Source organism: Oncorhynchus mykiss, chromosome 27 (genome assembly GCF_057628025.1).
Source record: "Oncorhynchus mykiss isolate SJ-2025 chromosome 27, ASM5762802v1, whole genome shotgun sequence".
Classification (NCBI taxonomy): Eukaryota; Metazoa; Chordata; class Actinopteri; order Salmoniformes; family Salmonidae; genus Oncorhynchus; species Oncorhynchus mykiss.
In genome coordinates, this window is record NC_143048.1 from 45,297,501 (window position 1) to 45,317,875 (window position 20,375).

Below are 20,375 nucleotides of genomic sequence, written 5' to 3' on the forward strand. Positions count from 1 at the left end.
GGCTGGTTGTGAATGTGATCGTCACCTGTACTGAATAGATCCTACAGCTTTATTTCCGCCTCTGTCAGTAACGCTAAGACTGTGGATCCAGATGTTTTAGCTCGTTTGTGTAAAAGGAGATCGGTGGATCTCCAGAACGTTTGCATCCCCCAAGTTTGGCGCCCAATTCCCTACTACATATCCTGGTCAAAAGTAGTATAAAGGAAATAGTGTGCCCTAAAACACAGAGTCTCACTCTAGTCTGGTCATGTCATGTAGGCGTTTGATGGCCTTTCGTCTGCCTGGATTTAACCCTAATGTTTTCCACAGCGTTCTGCTCTTTGAACCCTGGGTGTAACACACTGTGTCTGTGTGTCAAATGGCACCCTAATCCCTACATATAGTTTGGGCACTACTTTTGACCAGAGCCCTGTGTCCTGATTGAAAGTAGGGCACTATAAAGGGAATTAGGGTGTCATTTGGGATGCAGTAGATATAAAACCTTTTTTTTTTTTTTTTTTACACCGATTTCATGGTATCCAATTGGTTGTTACAGTCTTGTGTCATCGATGCAACTCCAGGTACGGACTCGGGAGAGGCGAAGGTCGAGAGCCAACGCGTCCCCCGAAACACAACACAGCCAAGCCTCACCTGCTTCTTGACACAATGCCCACTTAACCCAGAAGCCAGACACACTGCGATGCAATGCCTTAGACCACTGTGCCACTCGGGGGGCCTAAATTACTCTTGTTGAACGGCTCTGGCTCTGGTTGTGGCTGGCTGTGGCTAGCTGTGGCTGTGGATGGTTGTGGCTGTGGCTGGCTGTGGCTGGCTGTGGCTGGTTGTGGCTGTGGATGGTTGTGGCTGTGGCTGGTTGTGGCTGTGGCTAGCTGTGGCTGTGGCTGGCTGTGGCTGATTGTGGCTGTGGCTGGCTGTGGCTGGCTGTGGCTGGTTGTGGCTGTGGCTGTGGCTGGCTGTGGCTGTGGCTGGTTGAAAATGGTTGTGGCTGTGGCTGGTTGTTACTGTGGCTGGTTGTGGCTGGTTTTGGCGGGCTGTGTCTGGTTGTGGCTGGTTGAGGCTGTGGCTGGCTGTGGCTGTGGCTGATAGTGGCTATGGATGGTTGTGGCTGTGGCTGGCTGTGGCTGTGGCTGGTTGTGGCTGTGGCTGGCTGTGGCTGGTCGTGACTGTGGCTGGTTGTGGCTGGTTGTGGCTGTGGCTGTGGCTGGCTGTGGCTGGTTCTGGCTGGTTGTGACTGTGGCTGGCTGTGGCTGTGGTTTGCTGTGGCTGTGGCTGGTTGTTACTGTGGCTGGTTGTTACTGTGGCTGGCTGTGGCTGGTTGTGGCTGTGGCTGGCTGTGGCTGTGGCTGGTTGTGGATGTGGCTGGCTGTGGCTGTGGCTGGCTGTGACTGTCTTTGGCTGGTTGTGGCAGTGGCTAGCTGTGGCGTGGCTAGCTGTGGCTGTGGCTGGTTGTGGCTGTGGCTGTGGCTGGTTGTGGCTGGTTGTGGCTGTGGCTGGTTGTGGCTGTGGCTGGCTGTGGCTGTGGCTGGTTGTGGCTGGCTCTGGCTGTGGCTGGCTGTGGCTGTGGCTGGCGCTGTGGCTCGCTGTGGCTGGTTGTGGCTGTGGCTGTGGCTGTGTCTGGTTGTGGCTGTGGCTGGTTGTGGCTGTGGCTGGCTGTGGCTGTGGCTGGCTCTGACTATGGCTGGTTGTGGCAGTGGCTGGCTGTGGCTAGCTGTGGCTGTGGCTAGCTGTGGCTGTGGCTAGCTGTGGCTGTGGCTTTCTGTGGCTGTGTTTGGTTGTGGCTGTGGCTGGTTGTGGCTGTGGCTGGTTGTGGCTGTGGCTGGCTCTGACTGTGGCTGGATGTGGCTGGCTGTGGCTGTGGCTGGCTGTGGCTGTGGCTGGCTGTGGCTGTGGCTGGCTGTGGCTGGTTGTGGCTGTGGCTGTAGCTGGCTGTGGCTGGTTGTGGCTGGCTGTGGCTGTGGCTGCTGGCTGTGGCTGGTTGGGGCTGGCTGTAGCTGTCTGTGGCTGGCTGTGTCTGGCTGGCTGTGGCTGGTTGTGGCTGGTTGTGGCTGTGGCTGGTTGTGGCTGTGGCTGGTTGTGGCTGTGGCTGGCTCTGACTGTGGCTGGCTGTGGCTGTGGCTGGCTCTGGCTGTGGCTGGTTGTGGCTGGCTGTAGCTGGCTGTGGCTGACTGTGGCTGGCTGTGGCTGTGCCTGGCTGTAGCTGGTTGTGGCTGTGGCTGGCTGTGACTGTCTTTGGCTGGTTGTGGCAGTGGCTGGCTGTGGCTAGCTGTGGCAGTGGCTGGCTGTGGCTAGCTGTGGCATTGGCTGGCTGTGGCTAGCTGTGGCTGTGGCTAGCTGTGGCTGTGTCTGGTTGTGGCTGTGGCTGGTTGTGGCTGTGGCTGGTTGTGGCTGTGGCTGGCTGTGGCTGTGGCTGGCTCTGACTATGGCTGGTTGTGGCAGGGCTGGCTGTGGCTGGCTGTGGCTGTGGCTGGCTCTGACTATGGCTGGTTGTGGCAGGGCTGGCTGTGGCTAGCTGTGGCTGTGGCTAGCTGTGGCTGTGGCTTTCTGTGGCTGTGTTTGGTTGTGGCTGTGGCTGGTTGTGGCTGTGGCTCGCTCTGACTGTGGCTGGCTGTGGCTGTGGCTGGCTGTGGCTGTGGCTGGCTGTGGCTGGTTGTGGCTGGCTGTGGCTGTGGCTGCTGGCTGTGGCTGGCTGTAGCTGTCTGTGGCTGGCTGTGTCTGGCTGGCTGTGGCTGGTTGTGGCTGGTTGTGGCTGTGGCTGGTTGTGGCTGTGGCTGGTTGTGGCTGTGGCTGGTTTTGGCTGTGGCTGGCTGTGGTTGGTTTTGGCGGGCTGTGTCTGGTTGTGGCTGGCTTTGGCTGGTTGAGGCTGTGGCTGGCTGTGGCTGGCTGTGGCTGTGGCTGGTTGTGGCTGTGGCTGTTTGTGGCTGTGGCTGGTTATGGCTGTGGCTGGTTGTGGCTGGTTGTGGATGTGGCGGGTTGTGGCGGGTTGTGGCTTGCTGTGGCTGGCTGAGGTTGTGGCTGGCTGTGGCTGGCTGTGGCTGTGGCTGTGGCTGGCTCTGGCTGGCTGTGGCTGGTTGTGGCTGATAGTGGCTGTGGCTGTGGCTGGCTGTGGCTGGTTGTGGCTGTGGTTGTGGCTGTGGCTGGCTCTGGTTGGTTGTGGCTGTCTGTGGCTGGTTGTGGCTGGCTGTGGCTGGCTGTGTCTGGTTGTGGCTGTCTGTGTCTGGCTGTGGCTGGCTTTGGATGGCTGTAGCTGGTTGTGGCTGGTTGTGGCTGTGGCTGGTTGTGGCTGTGGCTGGCTGTGGTTGGTTTTGGCGGGCTGTGTCTGGTTGTGGCTGTGGCTGGTTGTGGCTGGCTGTGGCTGTGGCTGGTTGTGGCTGTGGCTGGTTGTGTCTGTGGCTGGCTGTGGTTGGTTTTGGTGGGCTGTGTCTGGTTGTGGCTGGTTGTGGCTGTGGCTGGTTGTGGCTGGCTGTGGCTGTGGCTGGCTGTGGCTGTGGCTGATAGTGGCTGTGGCTGGTTGTGGCTGTGGCTGGCTGTGGCAGGTTGTGGCTGTGGCTGGTTGTGGCTGGTTGTGGCTGTGGCTGGTTGTGGCTGGCTGTGGCTGTGGCTGGCTGTGGCTGGTTGTGGCTGTGGCTGGCTGTGGCTGTGGCTGGCTGTGGCTGTGGCTGATAGTGGCTGTGGCTGGTTGTGGCTGTGGCTGGTTGTGGCTGGTTGTGGCTGTGGCTGGTTGTGGCTGGCTGTGGCTGTGGCTGGCTGTGGCTGGCTGTGGCTGGTTGTGGCTGTGGCTGGTTGTGGTTGTGGCTGGCTGTGGCTGGTTGTGGCTGTGGCTGGTTGTGGCTGGTTGTGGCTGTGGCTGGCTGTGGCTGTGGCTGGTTGTGGCTGTGGCTGGTTGTGGCTGTGGCTGGCTGTGGCTGTGGCTGGTTGTGGCTGGTTGTGGCTGTGGCTGGCTGTGGCTGGTTTTGGCTGTGGCTGACTGTGGCTGGTTGTGGCTGTGGCTGGTTGTGGCTGTGGCTGGCTGTGGCTGGTTGTGGCTGTGGTTGGCTGTGGCTGGTTGTGGCTGTGGCTGGTTGTGGCTGTGGCTGTTTGTGGCTGTGGCTGGTTATGGCTGTGGCTGGTTGTGGCTGGTTGTGGATGTGGCGGGTTGTGGCGGGTTGTGGCTTGCTGTGGCTGGCTGAGGTTGTGGCTGGCTGTGGCTGGCTGTGGCTGTGGCTGTGGCTGTGGCTGGCTCTGGCTGGCTGTGGCTGGTTGTGGCTGATAGTGGCTGTGGCTGTGGCTGGCTGTGGCTGGTTGTGGCTGTGGTTGTGGCTGTGGCTGGCTCTGGTTGGTTGTGGCTGTCTGTGGCTGGTTGTGGCTGGCTGTGGCTGGCTGTGTCTGGTTGTGGCTGTCTGTGTCTGGCTGTGGCTGGCTTTGGATGGCTGTAGCTGGTTGTGGCTGGTTGTGGCTGTGGCTGGTTGTGGCTGTGGCTGGCTGTGGTTGGTTTTGGCGGGCTGTGTCTGGTTGTGGCTGTGGCTGGTTGTGGCTGGCTGTGGCTGTGGCTGGTTGTGGCTGTGGCTGGTTGTGTCTGTGGCTGGCTGTGGTTGGTTTTGGTGGGCTGTGTCTGGTTGTGGCTGGTTGTGGCTGTGGCTGGTTGTGGCTGGCTGTGGCTGTGGCTGGTTGTGGCTGTGGCTGGCTGTGGCTGTGGCTTATAGTGGCTGTGGCTGGTTGTGGCTGTGGCTGGCTGTGGCTGGTTGTGGCTGTGGCTGGTTGTGGCTGGTTGTGGCTGTGGCTGGTTGTGGCTGGCTGTGGCTGTGGCTGGCTGTGGCTGGTTGTGGCTGTGGCTGGCTGTGGCTGTGGCTGGCTGTGGCTGTGGCTGATAGTGGCTGTGGCTGGTTGTGGCTGTGGCTGGTTGTGGCTGGTTGTGGCTGTGGCTGGTTGTGGTTGGCTGTGGCTGGCTGTGGCTGGCTGTGGCTGGTTGTGGCTTGTGGCTGTGGCTGGCTGTGGCTGGTTGTGGCTGTGGCTGGCTGTGGCTGGTTGTGGCTGTGGCTGGTTGTGGCTGGTTGTGGCTGTGGCTGGCTGTGGCTGTGGCTGGTTGTGGCTGTGGCTGGCTGTGGCTGTGGCTGGTTGTGGCTGGTTGTGGCTGTGGCTGGCTGTGGCTGGTTTTGGCTGTGGCTGGCTGTGGCTGGCTGTGGCTGGTTGTGGCTGTGGCTGGTTGTGGCTGTGGCTGGCTGTGGCTGGTTGTGGCTGTGGTTGGCTGTGGCTGGTTGTGGCTGTGGCTGGTTGTGGCTGTGGCTGGCTGTGGCTGGTTGTGGCTTGCTTTGGCTGGCTGTGGCTGGTTGTGACTGTGGCTGGTTGTGGCTGTGGCTTGCTTTGGCTGGCTGTGGCTGTGACTGGTTGTGGCTGTGGCTGATAGTGGCTGTGGCTGTGGCTGGTTGTGGCTGTGGCTGATAGTGGCTGTGGCTGTGGTTGTTGATTTTTCTGCTTGAGCACCCACCACATAACCTACATCAACCCCTAAACCCTTTCACTCATCTCCCTTTGCTTCCCCCTTCCTGCCCCCATTCCTTCCACCTCTCCCCCTGCCTTTCCCTTCCTCCTCTTCCTATCGCCTGCCCACCTCCACCCCCCCCCTCCATTCCCACCAACCTGGCAGTATACAGACCAGAAATGATTGTGTTTAATTTAAATAAAATTCTGACAGGTTCTGGTCTCAGCTCATTTTCACTACCATTTGTTATGGTTTTATTTCCATCTCCTCTCCTCTCCTCTCCTCTCCTCTCCTCTCCTCTCCTCTCCTCTCCTCTCCTCTCCTCTCCTCTCCTCTCCTCTCCTCTCCTCTCCTCTCCTCTCCTCTCCTCTCCCCTCTCCTCTCCTCTCCCCTCCCCTCCCCTCTCCTCTCCTCTCCCCTCCCCTCCCCTCCCCTCTCCTTTAGAAATCTATCAATGGTACCAGCTGCAGCAGGACTCTTTGGCGTGAGTTCTCTCATTTTATACACAGTCAGAAGGTCACATGACACCGTCTCCAAAGTGAGAGGGCTAAACTAAACACAGTTGCACATGTATCTACATTCAGTTGTACAATACGTTTCTATAGTGACACGGAAGTCTTCAATACAGTGCTGTTATAGCTCATATTCAGCAATGATTGGTCGTTGATACACTATATTTATAAAAGTATGTGGACACCCCTTCAAATGAGTGGATTCAGCGATTTCAGCCACACCTGTTGCTGACAGGTGTATAAAATTGAGCACACAGCCACGCAATTTCCAAAGACAAACATTGGCGGTAGAATGGCCTTACTGAAGAGCTCAGTGACTTTCAACGTGGCACCGTCACAGGATACCAGCTTTCCAACAAGTCACTTCATCAAATTTCTGTCCTGCTAGAGCTGCTCCGGTCAACTGTAAGCTCTGTTATTGTGAAGTGGAAACGTCTAGGAGCAACAACGGCTCAGTCGCGAAGTGGTAGGCCAAACAAGCTCACAGAACGAGACCGGCGAGTGCTGAAGTGCAACGAAATTGTCCTCAGTTGCAACACTCACTACCGAGTTCCACACTGCCTCTAGAAGCAACGTCAGCACAAGAACTGTTTGTCGGGAGCTTCATGAAATGGGTTTACATGACCGAGCAGTCGCACACAAGCCTTAGATCACCATGCGCAATGCCGAGCGTCGGCTGGAGTGGCGTAAAGCTCACCGCCATTGGACTCTGGAGCAGTGGAAACGCTTTCTCTGGAGTGATGAATTACGGTTCACCATCTGGCAGTCCAACGGACGAGTCTGGGTTTGGCAGATGCCAGGAGATCGCTACCTGCCCCAATGCATAGTGCCAACTATAAAGTTTGGTGGAGAAGGAATAATGGTCTGGGGCTGTTTTTTTTTATGGTTCAGGCTAGTCCCCTTAGTTCTAGTGAAGGGAAATCTTAACGCTAAAATTACATTCTGTACGATTCTGTGCTTCCAACTTTGGCAACCGTTTGGGGAATAACCTTTCCTGTTTCAGCACAGCCATGCCCCCTGCGCACAAAGTGAGGTTCATACAGAAATGGTTTGTCGAGATCAAAGTGGAAGAACTTGACTGAACTTGACTGGCCTGAACAGAACCCTGACCTCAAACCCATTGGGGTGAATTGGAACGGCGACTGCGAGCCAGGCCTAATCGCCCAACATCAGTGCCGACCTCACTAATGCTCTTGTGGCTGAATGGAAGCAAGTCCCAGCAGCAACGTTCCAACATCTAGTGGAAAGCCTTCCCAGAAGAGTGGAGGCTTTTATAGCAGCAAAGGGGGGACCAACTCCATTTTAATGCCCATGATTTTGTAATGAGATTTTGTACAGAGAGAAAAATGTGTCCCAAATGGCACCCTATTTCCTATATAGTGCACTACTTTTGACCAAAGCTCTTTTGGGACACACTGCTAGCTCGTACGTAATTGTGTTTAAAGGGACTATGGGCCCTGGTAGTGCACTATAAATGCAATAGATTGCCATTTGGAACTAATCCAAAGAGAGGAAACAGTTGTTGTGTTTGAACCCAGCCTCCCATGCCCTCCCTCCCTGTCTGTCTTGGCATGCTAAGCACTGAACAGACCCACTGATCCTTCACTCTCTCTCTCTCTCTCTCTCTCTCTCTCTTTCTCTCTCTCTCTAGTTCTATGCCTCTCTCTCTCTCTCTCTCTTTCTCTCTCTCTCTCTCTCTCTCTCTCTCTCTCTAGGAGAGGGTATATTGGGTTAGGAGTGAAGGAGTAGGATAGTTCAGGGTATTGGGTAAGAGTAGATAATTAGTTTGTATTGAGCTGACTGCTGGAGAATTAAGGATGTTAATTAATGGAGGAAGAGTTGTGAATGTCACAATACTTGTTTGTTTGGTTGTTTGTTCTAAAGAAATTCCCCAATTGCCCAATTCTCTGTGGTCATTAAAGATCCCATGGCACTTATCGTAAGAGTAGGGTTTTTTCCTAGCCACCGTGCTTCTTCACCTGCATTGCTTGCTGTTTGGGGTTTTAGGCTGGGTTTCTGTACAGCACTTTGAGATATCAGCTGATGTACGAAGGGCTATATAAATAAATTTGATTTGATTTGATTTGATTTAACCCCAGTGTCCTGCCAAAATTCCCAATCTGGCCCTCATACCATCACGGTTCTTCTAATCACCCCCAGCTTCCAATTGGCTCATTTATCTCCCCTGGAACTATTCCATAGGTCATTCAGTGACACTGTGTGATGAAACGACTTGGGAGTATGTGACACGTTATACCACTTTAGGTTGGACAAAGGCATACGGGAATGATAAAGAGAGATAATGATACAAAATAATGCATACTACTCATTCTTCTTCTTCTTCTGTAATAATGATGTATATTTTTCACCCCCTCCCTGTCCCACTCTTCTCTGCTGTTTCTCCAGGGGGTATCTTTGAGACCCTTGAGAATGAGCCCATTAGTGTGGAGGAGCTGGCCTTTAAATTCGCTGCGACAAACATCAACAGGAACCGGACCTTAATGCCCAACACCACACTGACCTACGACATCCAGAGAATAAACCTCTTCGACAGCTTCGAAGCCTCCAGAAGAGGTAAGGAGGATTGTTATTTGTTATTTTTACATTGTCAGTTGTTTTATCCCGAGTGGCACCACATTTCCTTGGTCAAATCTCTGTCTGTATCCCCGTAGGGCCCTGGTCAAGTCTCTGTCTGTATCCCCGTAGGGCCCTGGTCAAATCTCTGTCTGTATCTCCGTAGGGCCCTGGTCAAATCTCTGTCTGTATCCCCGTAGTGCCCTGGTCAAATCTCTGTCTGTATCCCCTTAGGGCCCTGGTCAAATCTCTGTCTGTATCTCCTTAGGGCCCTGGTCAAATCTCTGTCTGTATCCCCTTAGGGCCCTGGTTAAATCTCTGTCTGTATCCCCTTAGGGCCCGGGTCAAATCTCTGTCTGTATCCCCGTAGGGCCCTGGTCAAATCTCTGTCTGTATCCCCGTAGGGCCCTGGTCAAATCTCTGTCTGTATCCCCGTAGGGCCCTGGTCAAATCTCTGTCTGTATCCCCTTAGGGCCCTGGTCAAATCTCTGTCTGTATCCCCTTAGGGCCCTGGTCAAATCTCTGTCTGTATCCCCTTAGGGCCCTGGTCAAATCTCTGTCTGTATCCCCTTAGGGCCCTGGTCAAAAGTAATGCACTATATACAGTAACTTCAGAAAGTATTCACACCCTTGACTTATTCCACATTTTGTTGTGTTACAAAGTGGGATAAAAATGTATTTATTTGTCATTTTTTTGTCAACGATATTCCTAAAATACTCTTAACGTGAAAGTGGAAGAAAGATTCTAACATTTGTAAAAAGTCAAGAAAAATAAAACAGTTTTATACAGTTGAAGAAATATAAATACAGGTACTGCAGCTACAGTTGAAGTCAGAAGTTTACATACACTTAGGTTGGAGTCATTAAAACTAGTTTACATACACTTATATTGGAGTCATTAAAACTAGTTTACATACACTTAGATTGGAGTCATTAAAACTAGTTTACATACACTTATATTGGAGTCATTAAAACTAGTTTACATACACTTAGATTGGAGTCATTAAAACTAGTTTACATACACTTAGGTTGGAGTCATTAAAACTAGTTTACATACACTTAGGTTGGAGTCATTAAAACTAGTTTACATACACTTATATTGGAGTCATTAAAACTAGTTTACATACACTGAGGTTGGAGTCATTAAAACTAGTTTACATACACTGAGGTTGGAGTCATTAAAACTAGTTTACATACACTTAGGTTGGAGTCATTAAAACTAGTTTACATACACTTAGGTTGGAGTCATTAAAATTAGTTTACATACACTTAGGTTGGAGTCATTAAAACTAGTTTACATGCACTTAGTTTGGAGTCATTAAAACTAGTTTACATACACTGAGGTTGGAGTCATTAAAACTAGTTTACATACACTTAGGTTGGAGTTATTAAAACTAGTTTACATACACTTAGGTTGGAGTCATTAAAACTAGTTTACATACACTTAGGTTGGAGTCATTAAAACGAGTTTACATACACTTAGGTTGGAGTCATTAAAACGAGTTTACATACACTTAGGTTGGAGTCATTAAAACTAGTTTACATACACTGAGGTTGGAGTCATTAGAACTAGTTTACATACACTTAGGTTGGAGTCATTAAAACTAGTTTACATACACTGAGGTTGGAGTCATTAAAACTAGTTTACATACAGTTAGTTTGGAGTCATTAGAACTAGTTTACATACACTTAGGTTGGAGTCATTAAAACTAGTTTACATACACTGAGGTTGGAGTCATTAAAACTAGTTTACATACACTGAGGTTGGAGTCATTAAAACTAGTTTACATACACTTAGGTTGGAGTCATTAAAACTAGTTTACATACACTGAGGTTGGAGTCATTAAAACTAGTTTACATACACTTAGGTTGGAGTCATTAAAACTAGTTTACATACACTTAGGTTGGAGTCATTAAAACTAGTTTACATACACTTAGGTTGGAGTCATTAAAACTAGTTTACATACACTTAGGGTGGAGTCATTAAAACTAGTTTACATACACTTAGGTTGGAGTCATTAAAACTCTTTTTTTCAACCACTCCACACATTTCTTGATAACAAACTATAGTTTTGGCAAGTTGGTTAGGACATCTACTTTGTGCACGACACAAGTAATTTTTCCAACAATTGTTTACAGACAGATTATTTCACTTATAATTCACTGTATCACAATTCAAGGGGGTCAGAAGTTTACATACACTAAGTTGACTGTGCCTTTAAACAACTTGGAAATTTCCAGAAAATTATGTCATGGCTTTAGAAGCTTCTGATAGGCATCATTTGAGTCAATTGGAGGTGTACCTGTGGATGTATGTCAAGGCATACCTTCAAACTCAGTGCCTCTTTGCTTGACATCATGGGAAAATCTAAAGAAATCAGCCAAGACATTAGAAAATAAATTGTAGACCTCCACAAGTCTGGTTCATCCTTGGGAGCAATTTCCAAACACCTGAAGGTACCACGTTCGTCTGTACAAACAATAGTACGCAAATGTAAACACCATGGGACCACGCAGCTGTCATACAGCTCAGGAAGGAGATGTGTTCTGTCTCTTAGAGATGAACGTACTTTAGTGCGAAAAGTGCAAATCAATCCCAGAACAGTCCACAGTAAAACAAGTCCTATATCGACATAACCTTAAAGGCTGCTCTGCAAGGAAGAAGCCACTGCTCCAAATCCGCCATAAAACTATCCAGACTATGGTTTGCAACTTCACATGGGGACAAAGATTGTACTTTTTGGAGAAATGTCCTCTGGTCTGATGAAACAAAAATAGAACTGTTTGGCCATAATGACCATCGTTATATTTCGAGGAAAAAGGGGGAGGCTTGCAAGTCAAAGAACATCATCCCAACCGTGAAGCACTGGGGTGGCAGCATCATATTGTGGGGGTGCTTAGCTGCAGGAGGGACTGGTGCACTTCACAAAATAGATGACATCATGAGAAAGGAAAATTACGTGGATATATTGAAGCAACATCTCAAGACATCAGTGAGGAAGTTAAAGCTTGGTTGCAAATGGGTCTTCCAAATGGACATTGAGCCCAAGCATACTTCCAAAGTTGTGGCATAATGGCTTAAGGACAACAAAGTCAAGCTATTGGAGTGGCCATCACAAAGCCCTGACCTCAATCCCATAGAACATTTGTGGGCAGATCTGAAAAAGCATGTGCGAGCAAGGAGGCCTACAAACCTGACTCAGTTACACCAGCTTTGTCAGGAGGAATGGGCCAGAATTCACCCAACTTATTGTGGGAAGCTTGTGGAAGGCTACCCAAAACATTTGACCCATAATAAACAATTTAAAGGCAATGCTACCAAATACTAATTGATTGTATGTAAACTTCTGACCCCCTGGGAATGTGATGAAAGAAATGAAAGCTGAAATAAATAATTCTCTCTACTATTATTCTGACATTTCACGTTCTCAAAATAAAGTGGTGATGCTGACTGACCCAAGACAGGGAATGTTTTACTAGGATTAAATGTCAGGAATTGTGAAAAACGGAGTTTAAATGTATTTGGCTAAGGTGTATGTAAACTTCCGACTTCAACTGTATCTTGATTTGATAAGTATTCAGCCCCCTGACTCAATACATGATAGAATCAACTTGGGCAGCGATTACAGCTGTGTGTCTTTCTGGGTAAGTCTCTAAAAGATTTCCACACCTGGATTGTGCAATATTTGCACATTATTCTTCAAGCTGTGTCAAATTGGTTGTTGATCAATCAATCAATCAAATGTATTTATATAGCCCTTCTTACATCAGCTGATGTCACAAAGTGAATAGAAACCCAGCCTAAAACCCCAAACAGCAAGCAATGCAGGTGTAGAAGAACAGTGGCTAGGAAAAACTCTCTATAAAGGCCGAAACCTAGGAAGAATCCTAGAGAGGAACCAGGCTATGAGGGGTGGCCAGTCCTCTTCTGGCTGTGCCAGGTGGAGATTATAACAGAACATGGCCAAGATGTTCAAATGTTAATAGATGACCAGCAGGGTCAAATAATAATAATCACAGTGGTTGTCGAGGGTTCAGAAAGTCAGCACCAGTTCATTGCTAGAACACCATTGTCAGGTCTTACCATAGATTTTCAAGTAGTTTTAAATCAAAACTGTCACTCGGCCATTCAGGAACATTCACTGTCTTCTTGGTAAGCAACTCCAGTGTATATTTGGCCTTGTGTTTTAGGTTATTTTCCTGCTGAAAGGGGAATTCATCTCTCAGTGTCTGGTGGAAAGCAGACTGAACCAGGTTTTCCTCTAGGATTTTGCCTGTCCTTAGCTTCCTTAGCTTAGTTTCTTTTTTATCCTGAAAAACTCCCCAGTCCTTAATGATTACAAGCATTCCCATAACATGATGCAGCCACCACTATGCTTGAAAATATGAAGGGTGGTGCTCAGTAGTGTGTTGTGTTGGATTTGCCCCAGAATTCAGGACAAAAGGTAATTGCTTTGCCACATTCTTTGCAGTATTACTTTTGTGCCTTGTTGCAAACAGGATGCATGTTTTGGAATATTTTTATTCTGTACAGGCTTCCTTATTTCACTCTGTCAGGTTTGTATTGTTGAGTAACTACAATGTTGTTGATCCATCCTCAGTTTTCTCCTATCACAGCCATTAAACTCTGTGACTGTTTTAAAGTCACCATTGGCCTCATGGTGAAATCCCTGAGTGGTTTCCTTCCTCTCCGGCAACTGAGTTATGAAGGATGCCTGTATCTTTGAAGTGACTGGGTGTATTGATACACCATACAAAGTGTAATTAATAACTTCACCATGCTCAAAGGGATATTCAATGTTTTGAAATGTATTTTTAATTTTAACCAATCTACCAATAGGTGCCCTTCTTTGCAGGACATTGGAAAACCTCCCTGGTCTTTGTGGTTGAATCTGTGTTTGAAATTCCCTGCTCGACTGAGAGACCTTACAGATAATTGCATGTGGGGGGTACAGAGATGAGGTAGTCATTCAAAAATCATGTTAAACACTATTAATGCACACAGACTGAGGCCATGCAACTTATAATGTGACTTGTTAAGGTAATTTCTACTCCTGATCTTATTTAGGGGTTGAATACTTAAAACAAGACATGTAAACTTTTTTTTTTGTTGCTTTTATTAATGTTTATAAAATATTGAAAAACATAATTCCACTTTGCCATCATAGGGCATTGTGTGTTTGCCAGTGAATGAAAATCTAAATTTTATCCATTTTAAATTCAGGCTGTAAAACAATAAAATGTGGAAAAAGTCAAGGGGTGTGAATACTTTCTGAAGGTAATAAGGAACCATTTGGGATGCAGAAAATAACAGTCCCGCTCTACTGTCCCTTTCCCAGCCTGTGACCAGTTGGCTCTGGGTGTCGGGGCGGTGTTTGGTCCCTCTCACAGCTCCTCCGTCAGTGCTGTCCAGTCCATCTGCAATGCTCTGGAGGTGAGACACTATCACATACAGTGGTTCCTCCTTTAAAGGTGACACGAGTTTCCACACAGGGGGACTTAGAGGTACCCAGCGTCACATCTTCACTACTCCAGACCACCACCAGGGGGAGTTAGAGCACTCATTATGCATTTGGGTCCCAAGGTTTTTATATCACCAATCATATCGAGTGGTTCCAATGATGAATTTGTAAGCGAGCCACCCGTCCCTGGTGACTTTTTTCAGCAAAGATGGCTGACAAAACATTACGGTGGAAGCTAATTTAAGTAATTATAACGTCACAATGAGTCATGCAAAAAACATTACAATTGAGGGGAATATGTTAGTTAATGTTCAGACAAACTATTGTACCTATTTTTTTTGTCATAAAGTTAATTTATGAAAATCGCAATTTAGCAACAAAAAAAAAATACAATACCAGGTGTATCAAACTCCATTAATTGAATAATGCTGTGTCTGCATGTATGTATTACAATTATACACTTCAACAGTGTTTACCACTCCTGCTCCTGGGACATCAATGATTACACATTGTAACAATGCAATAGACTAGAAACATGATTTAAGTCAATGCTGATTTGTAATTCATATATACAGAATAAAAATGTGTACGTCCTGCCAGCACACCCACAAGCGAGCCACTCATGAGGAGAATGACGCATGATAGAGAGCAGGAATGAGATGGGAGTAACAATCCAGGCTATTTGCTCTGAGGCAGGCATAATAATGTCATGAAACAAGCAGGGAGCAGGCTTTGAACCCTCAACATTCTAGCCCAAAGTCCAGCACACTAACGACAGTGCACAAATGCATTAATTGGGGTTGGGGCCGATTGTGGCTAAAAACACTTTATCAATTGGCATCTTTATCACGTGGAAAGGGGGGAAAGTATTATTCTTAGTTTTTCACAAGCGTAGCAGGATGGGCTATTAGCTGAACAAGCATAGCAGGATGGGCTATTAGCTGAACAAGCATAGCAGGATGGGCTATTAGCTGAACAAGCATAGCAGGATGGGCTATTAGCTGAACAAGCAAAGCAGGATGGGCTATTAGCTGAACAAGCATAGCAGGATGGGCTATTAGCTGAACAAGCATAGCAGGATGGGCTATTAGCTGAACAAGCGTAGCAGGATGGGCTATTAGCTGAACAAGCGTAGCAGGATGGGCTATTAGCTGAACAAGCATAGCAGGATGGGCTATTAGCTGAACAAGCATAGCAGGATGGGCTATTAGCTGAACAAGCATAGCAGGATGGGCTATTAGCTGAACAAGCATAGCAGGATGGGCTATTAGCTGAACAAGCGTAGCAGGATGGGCTATTAGCTGAACAAGCATAGCAGGATGGGCTATTAGCTGAACAAGCGTAGCAGGATGGGCTATTAGCTGAACAAGCGTAGCAGGATGGTCTATTAGCTGAACAAGCGTAGCAGGATGGGCTATTAGCTGAACAAGCGTAGCAGGATGGGCTATTAGCTGAACAAGCGTAGCAGGATGGTCTATTAGCTGAACAAGCGTAGCAGGATGGGCTATTAGCTGAACAAGCGTAGCAGGATGGGCTATTAGCTGAACAAGCGTAGCAGGATGGTCTATTAGCTGAACAAGCGTAGCAGGATGGGCTATTAGCTGAACAAGCGTAGCAGGATGGGCTATTAGCTGAACAAGCATAGCAGGATGGGCTATTAGCTGAACAAGCGTAGCAGGATGGGCTATTAGCTGAACAAGCGTAGCAGGATGGGCTATTAGCTGAACAATAACCTTTACTAAAGAATTGTCGGATAGCCGAGCTAGGTGTTAACCCCCTTCCCCAACTTACAACCAATAATTCACATCTACCTACACACGATTAATGTTCTGTAAACAAAAAATATATATATACTGTTGAAGTCAGAAGTTTACATACACCTGATAGGTGAGAATTGTCTGTTAATTGAATGATTAGAATATTCCGCCCTGAAACATATAATTGTATGGAATTGATTAGAATGTATAAAATCATAATCAATAAATGTGTAGTCCTAGTCAGAATTAGGGTATAGACAATATGTCTTTATGGTATTATAAACGCAGACTGTCTGAGCTTGATGCCAACCTGACTAGAGATTTGGGAGAGAACTGGGAGTCTCAAGGACAAAGTCACTATCTCTGTCGGCTGGGTAGTGAGACAGACAGTGTGTGCGTAGCAGGACATGTGTGTGCTTCTGTTTGTGTGCGTGTATGTGCGTGTGTGTGTGTGTGTGTGTGTATGGCTGTGTGAATGTGTGGGCGTGAGAAGTCAGTATAAAATGAATTGTTTTGTATTCTTGACTTCAGAACGTTCCGTGAATAAACCTTTTTGACCATTTAGCTGGGCCTCCGTCGTTTTCATTCGACCAGGATCTTACACATTCTGGTTTGCAGACTGAGAGTAATATAATTAAATTGGGTGATGTACCTGGAGAACATAATTCTCTTATCACCACCTTAGCCAAATAAATTTAAACTCAGTTTTTCACAATTCCTGACATTTAATCCTGGTAAAAATTCCTTGTCTTAGGTCAGTTAGGATCACCACTTTTCTTTCAGAATGTGAAATGTCAGAATAATAGTAGAGAGAATGATTTATTTAAGCTTTCATCACATTCCCAGTGCATCAGGAGTTTACATACAAATCAAATCAAATGTATTTATATAGCCCTTCGTACATCAGCTAATATCTCAAAGTGCTGTACAGAAACCCAGCCTAAAACCCCAAACAGCAAGCAATGCAGGTGTAGAAGCACGGAGGCTAGGAAAAACTCCCTAGAAAGGCCAAAACCTGGGAAGAAACCTAGAGAGGAACCAGGCTATGTGGGGTGGCCAGTCCTCTTATGGCTGTGCCGGGTGGAGATTATAAGAGAACATGGCCAAGATGTTCAAATGTTCATAAATGACCAGCAGGGTCAAATAATAATAATCACAGGCAGAACAGTTGAAACTGGAGCAGCAGCACAGCCAGGTGGACAGCAAGGAGTCATCATGTCAGGTAGTCCTGAGGCATGGTCCTAGGGCTCAGGTCCTCCGAGAGAGAGAAAGAAAGAGAGAATTAGAGAGAGCATACTTAAATTCACACAGGACACCGGATAAGACAGGAGAAGTACTCCAGATATAACAAACTGACCCTAGACCCCCGACACATAAACTACTGCAGCATAAATATTGGAGGCTGAGACAGGAGGGGTCAGGAGACACTCAATTAGTATTTTGTAGCATTATCTTTAATTTGTTTAACCTGGGTAAAATGTTTTGGGTAGCCTTCCACAAGCTTCCCACAATAAGTTGGGTGAATTCTGGCCCATTCCTCCTGACAGAGCTGGTGTAACTGAGTCAGGTTTGTAGGCCTCCTTGCTCACACACGCTTTTTCAGTTCTGCCCACAAATTTTCTTTGGGATTGAGGTCAGGGCTTTGTGATGGCCACTCCAATACCTTGACTTTGTTGTCCTTAAGCCATTTTGCCACAACTTTGGAGGTATGCTTGGGGTCATTGTCCATTTGGAAGACCCATTTGCGACCAAGCTTTAACTGATGCCTTGAGATGTTTCTTCAGTATATCCACATAATTTTCCTTTCTCATGATGCCATTTATTTGGTGAAGTGCACCAGTCCCTCCTGCAGCAAAGCACCCCCACAATATGATTCTGCCAACCCCGTGCTTCACGGTTGGGATGGTGTTCTTCGTTTTGCAAGCCATTATGGCCAAACAGTTGGCCAAACAGTTCTATTTTTGATTCATCAGACCAGAGGACATTTCTTCAAAAAGTATGATCTTTGTCCCCATGTGCTGTTGCAAACCGTAGTCTGGCTGTTTTATTGCGGTTTTGGAGCAGTGGCTTCTTCCTTGCTGAGCGGCCTTTCAGGTTATGTCGATATAGGACTCGTTTTACTGTGGATATAGATACTTTTGTACCTGTTTCCTCCAGCATTTTCACAAGGTCCTTTGCTGCTGTTCTGGGATTGATTTGCACTTTTTGCACAAATGTACGTTCATCTCTAGGAGACAGAACACATCTCCTTCCTGAGCGGTATGATGGCTGCGTGGTCCCATGGTGTTTATACTTGCGTACTATTGTTTGTACAGATGAATGTGGTACCTTCAGGCATTTGGAAATTGCTCACAAGAATGAACCAGACTTGTGGGGGTCTACAATTATTTTTGGCTTCTTTTTTTTGATTTTCCCATGATGTCAACCAAAGTGGCACTTAGTTTGAAGGTAGGCCTTGAAATACATCCACAGGTACACCTCCAATTGACTCAAATTATGTCAATTAGCCTATCAGAAGCCTCTAAAGCCATAACATCATTTTCTGGAAATTTCCAAGCTGTTTTAAGTCACAGTCAATTAATCTGTCTGTAAACAATTGTTGGAAAAATTACTTGTGTCATGCACAAAGTAGATGTCCTAACTGACTTGCCAAAACTATAGTTTGTTAACAAGAAATTTGTGGAGTGGTTTAAAAATGAGTTTTAATGACTCCAACCTAATTGTATGTAAACTTCAGACTTCAACTGTATATAGGTTACATTGGTATAAATGATTCGGGCAGCAGGCGCAGGAATGCGAAATAGTTTGTTTTTATTTCACCAAAATTAAGGTGTGACGTGTAAAGGCACGGGCACGAAGACCAAACAAACACGTAACAAAACACAGGGTAGAAACCCAAAACATACAGGTACTCACACGCACCAACGGACATGGTAACAATAATCGACCGCCCAATGGAAACCGCCCAATGGAAACCAAAGGGCACAAATATACAAATACAATCAATCAGTGGGAATAGGGGCCATGTGTGCGCGTCATCTTGGTGCAAGAGCCTTTACTACAGTCCCTGGTTCGAATCCAGGCTGCATCACATCCGACCGTGATTGGGAGTGCCATAGGGCGGCGCACAATTGGCCCAGCGTCATCCGGGTTTGGCCGGGGTAGGCCGTCATTGTAAATAAGAGTTTGTTCTTACCTGACTTGCCTAGTTAAATAAAGGTTACATTTAAAAAACGACTGGCGGCAACCGCAGCGCCATCAATAGGAGGGGAACAGTGTCTGGTGCTGAAAATATAGCTAACTTGTTGTGTTGCACACCAACAGATGGAAAAAACATACACATCGACAAACTAACAAACTGGCTTCATAACAAACGGGATTTATTTACAAATTAGTCTCACCCCATGTTCAAGAATTGCCTTTTTCTCACTCACTCTAGGTTAAATGAAAACTGAATCTCCAAAATATCATTACTTTTTAAACAAAGTGATTATTATTATTAATTAATTTAGAATGATATAAAAGCCCCTTAAATATTCCCAGATATTCTCACAGATCCTAACAGAAAATGCCCTTTAGATATTAATATAGAGTCCTCTTGTCACGCCCTGACCTTAGAGATCCTTTTTATTCTCTATGTTTGGTTAGGTCAGGGTGTGACTCGGGTGGGAAAGTCTATGTTTTCTATTTCTTTGTTTTTGGCTGTGTGTGTGTGTGTGTGTGTGTGTGGTTCCCAGTCAGAGGCAGCTTTCTATCGTTGTCTCTGATTGGGGAGCACATGTAATTTTCCGTTTGGGTTTTGTGGGATCTTGTTTTCTGTTTAATGTCTGTACCTGACAGAACTGTGTGCTTTCGTTTTCACTTTTGTTTGAGTGTTTTTTGAAAATAAAAATCATGAACACTTTCCACACTGCGCTTTGGTCCACTCCTTTCGACGAGAGCCGTTACACCTCTAATCCTCTAAATGTAAGAGAAATGCCCCTTAGATATTAATATAGAGTCCACCAATCCTCTTAATGTAATTATTGGTGGAGAGTCACGTCATTGAATTTGTATTTTCTTTCGCTATATACTGTAGGCCTACCATAGGTGAAATGAGTCTCACTGGTGTTGAGTAATGTGCTGTTCAAAATGGTGTAGGTCTTATTTATTTAAAGAGCATATTGAAGTTAGAACCAAAAGCCCATAACTATTTTAGCATCGTTTCATGCTGCTCTGAGGTAAGCATGGGGACTGGTCTAGATAAATCAATAAGATTTTTATTTTCACTTAATGACCATTTGAGTATTGGGTAAACAAGAATTAGAATATTAGAGTGCAGAAATGATATGCTCTTAGTGTAACTTTTATGTAACTAGGCAGTTAAGAACAAATTCTTATTTACAAGGACAGCCTACTCCTTCCTCCCGTTGTACAGCGCCATATTTTCTTTTCCATCCTAACGGAAACCCTGGGGGTTTCGTTTTTCATTTTTTCTCTGAATAGAAACACCATAATATTAATCAAATTAATGAAGCCAAATTTCTTAAAATCAATCCCATTATACTATGTCATTACAAAAAAAGGTTTTAAATTCTCTGTTAATGCCAATACGGAAGACTATCAAATGCTTGTC

The 20,375-nt window shown here is 46.7% G+C and overlaps 1 protein-coding gene across 2 annotated transcripts in view; it reads left to right on the plus strand.

Moving 5' to 3' along the window:
- LOC110508097 (glutamate receptor ionotropic, kainate 1) overlaps nt 1-20,375 on the plus strand; it is a 122,737-nt gene that overhangs the window by 42,714 nt on the left and 59,648 nt on the right. For both annotated transcript variants that reach the window (XM_090224105.1, XM_036965396.2), the window contains exons 2-3: nt 8,374-8,541; nt 13,881-13,975. In XM_090224105.1, the coding sequence (XP_090080231.1) occupies nt 8,374-8,541; nt 13,881-13,975 (263 nt within the window). The remainder of the gene's footprint in view (nt 1-8,373; nt 8,542-13,880; nt 13,976-20,375) is intronic.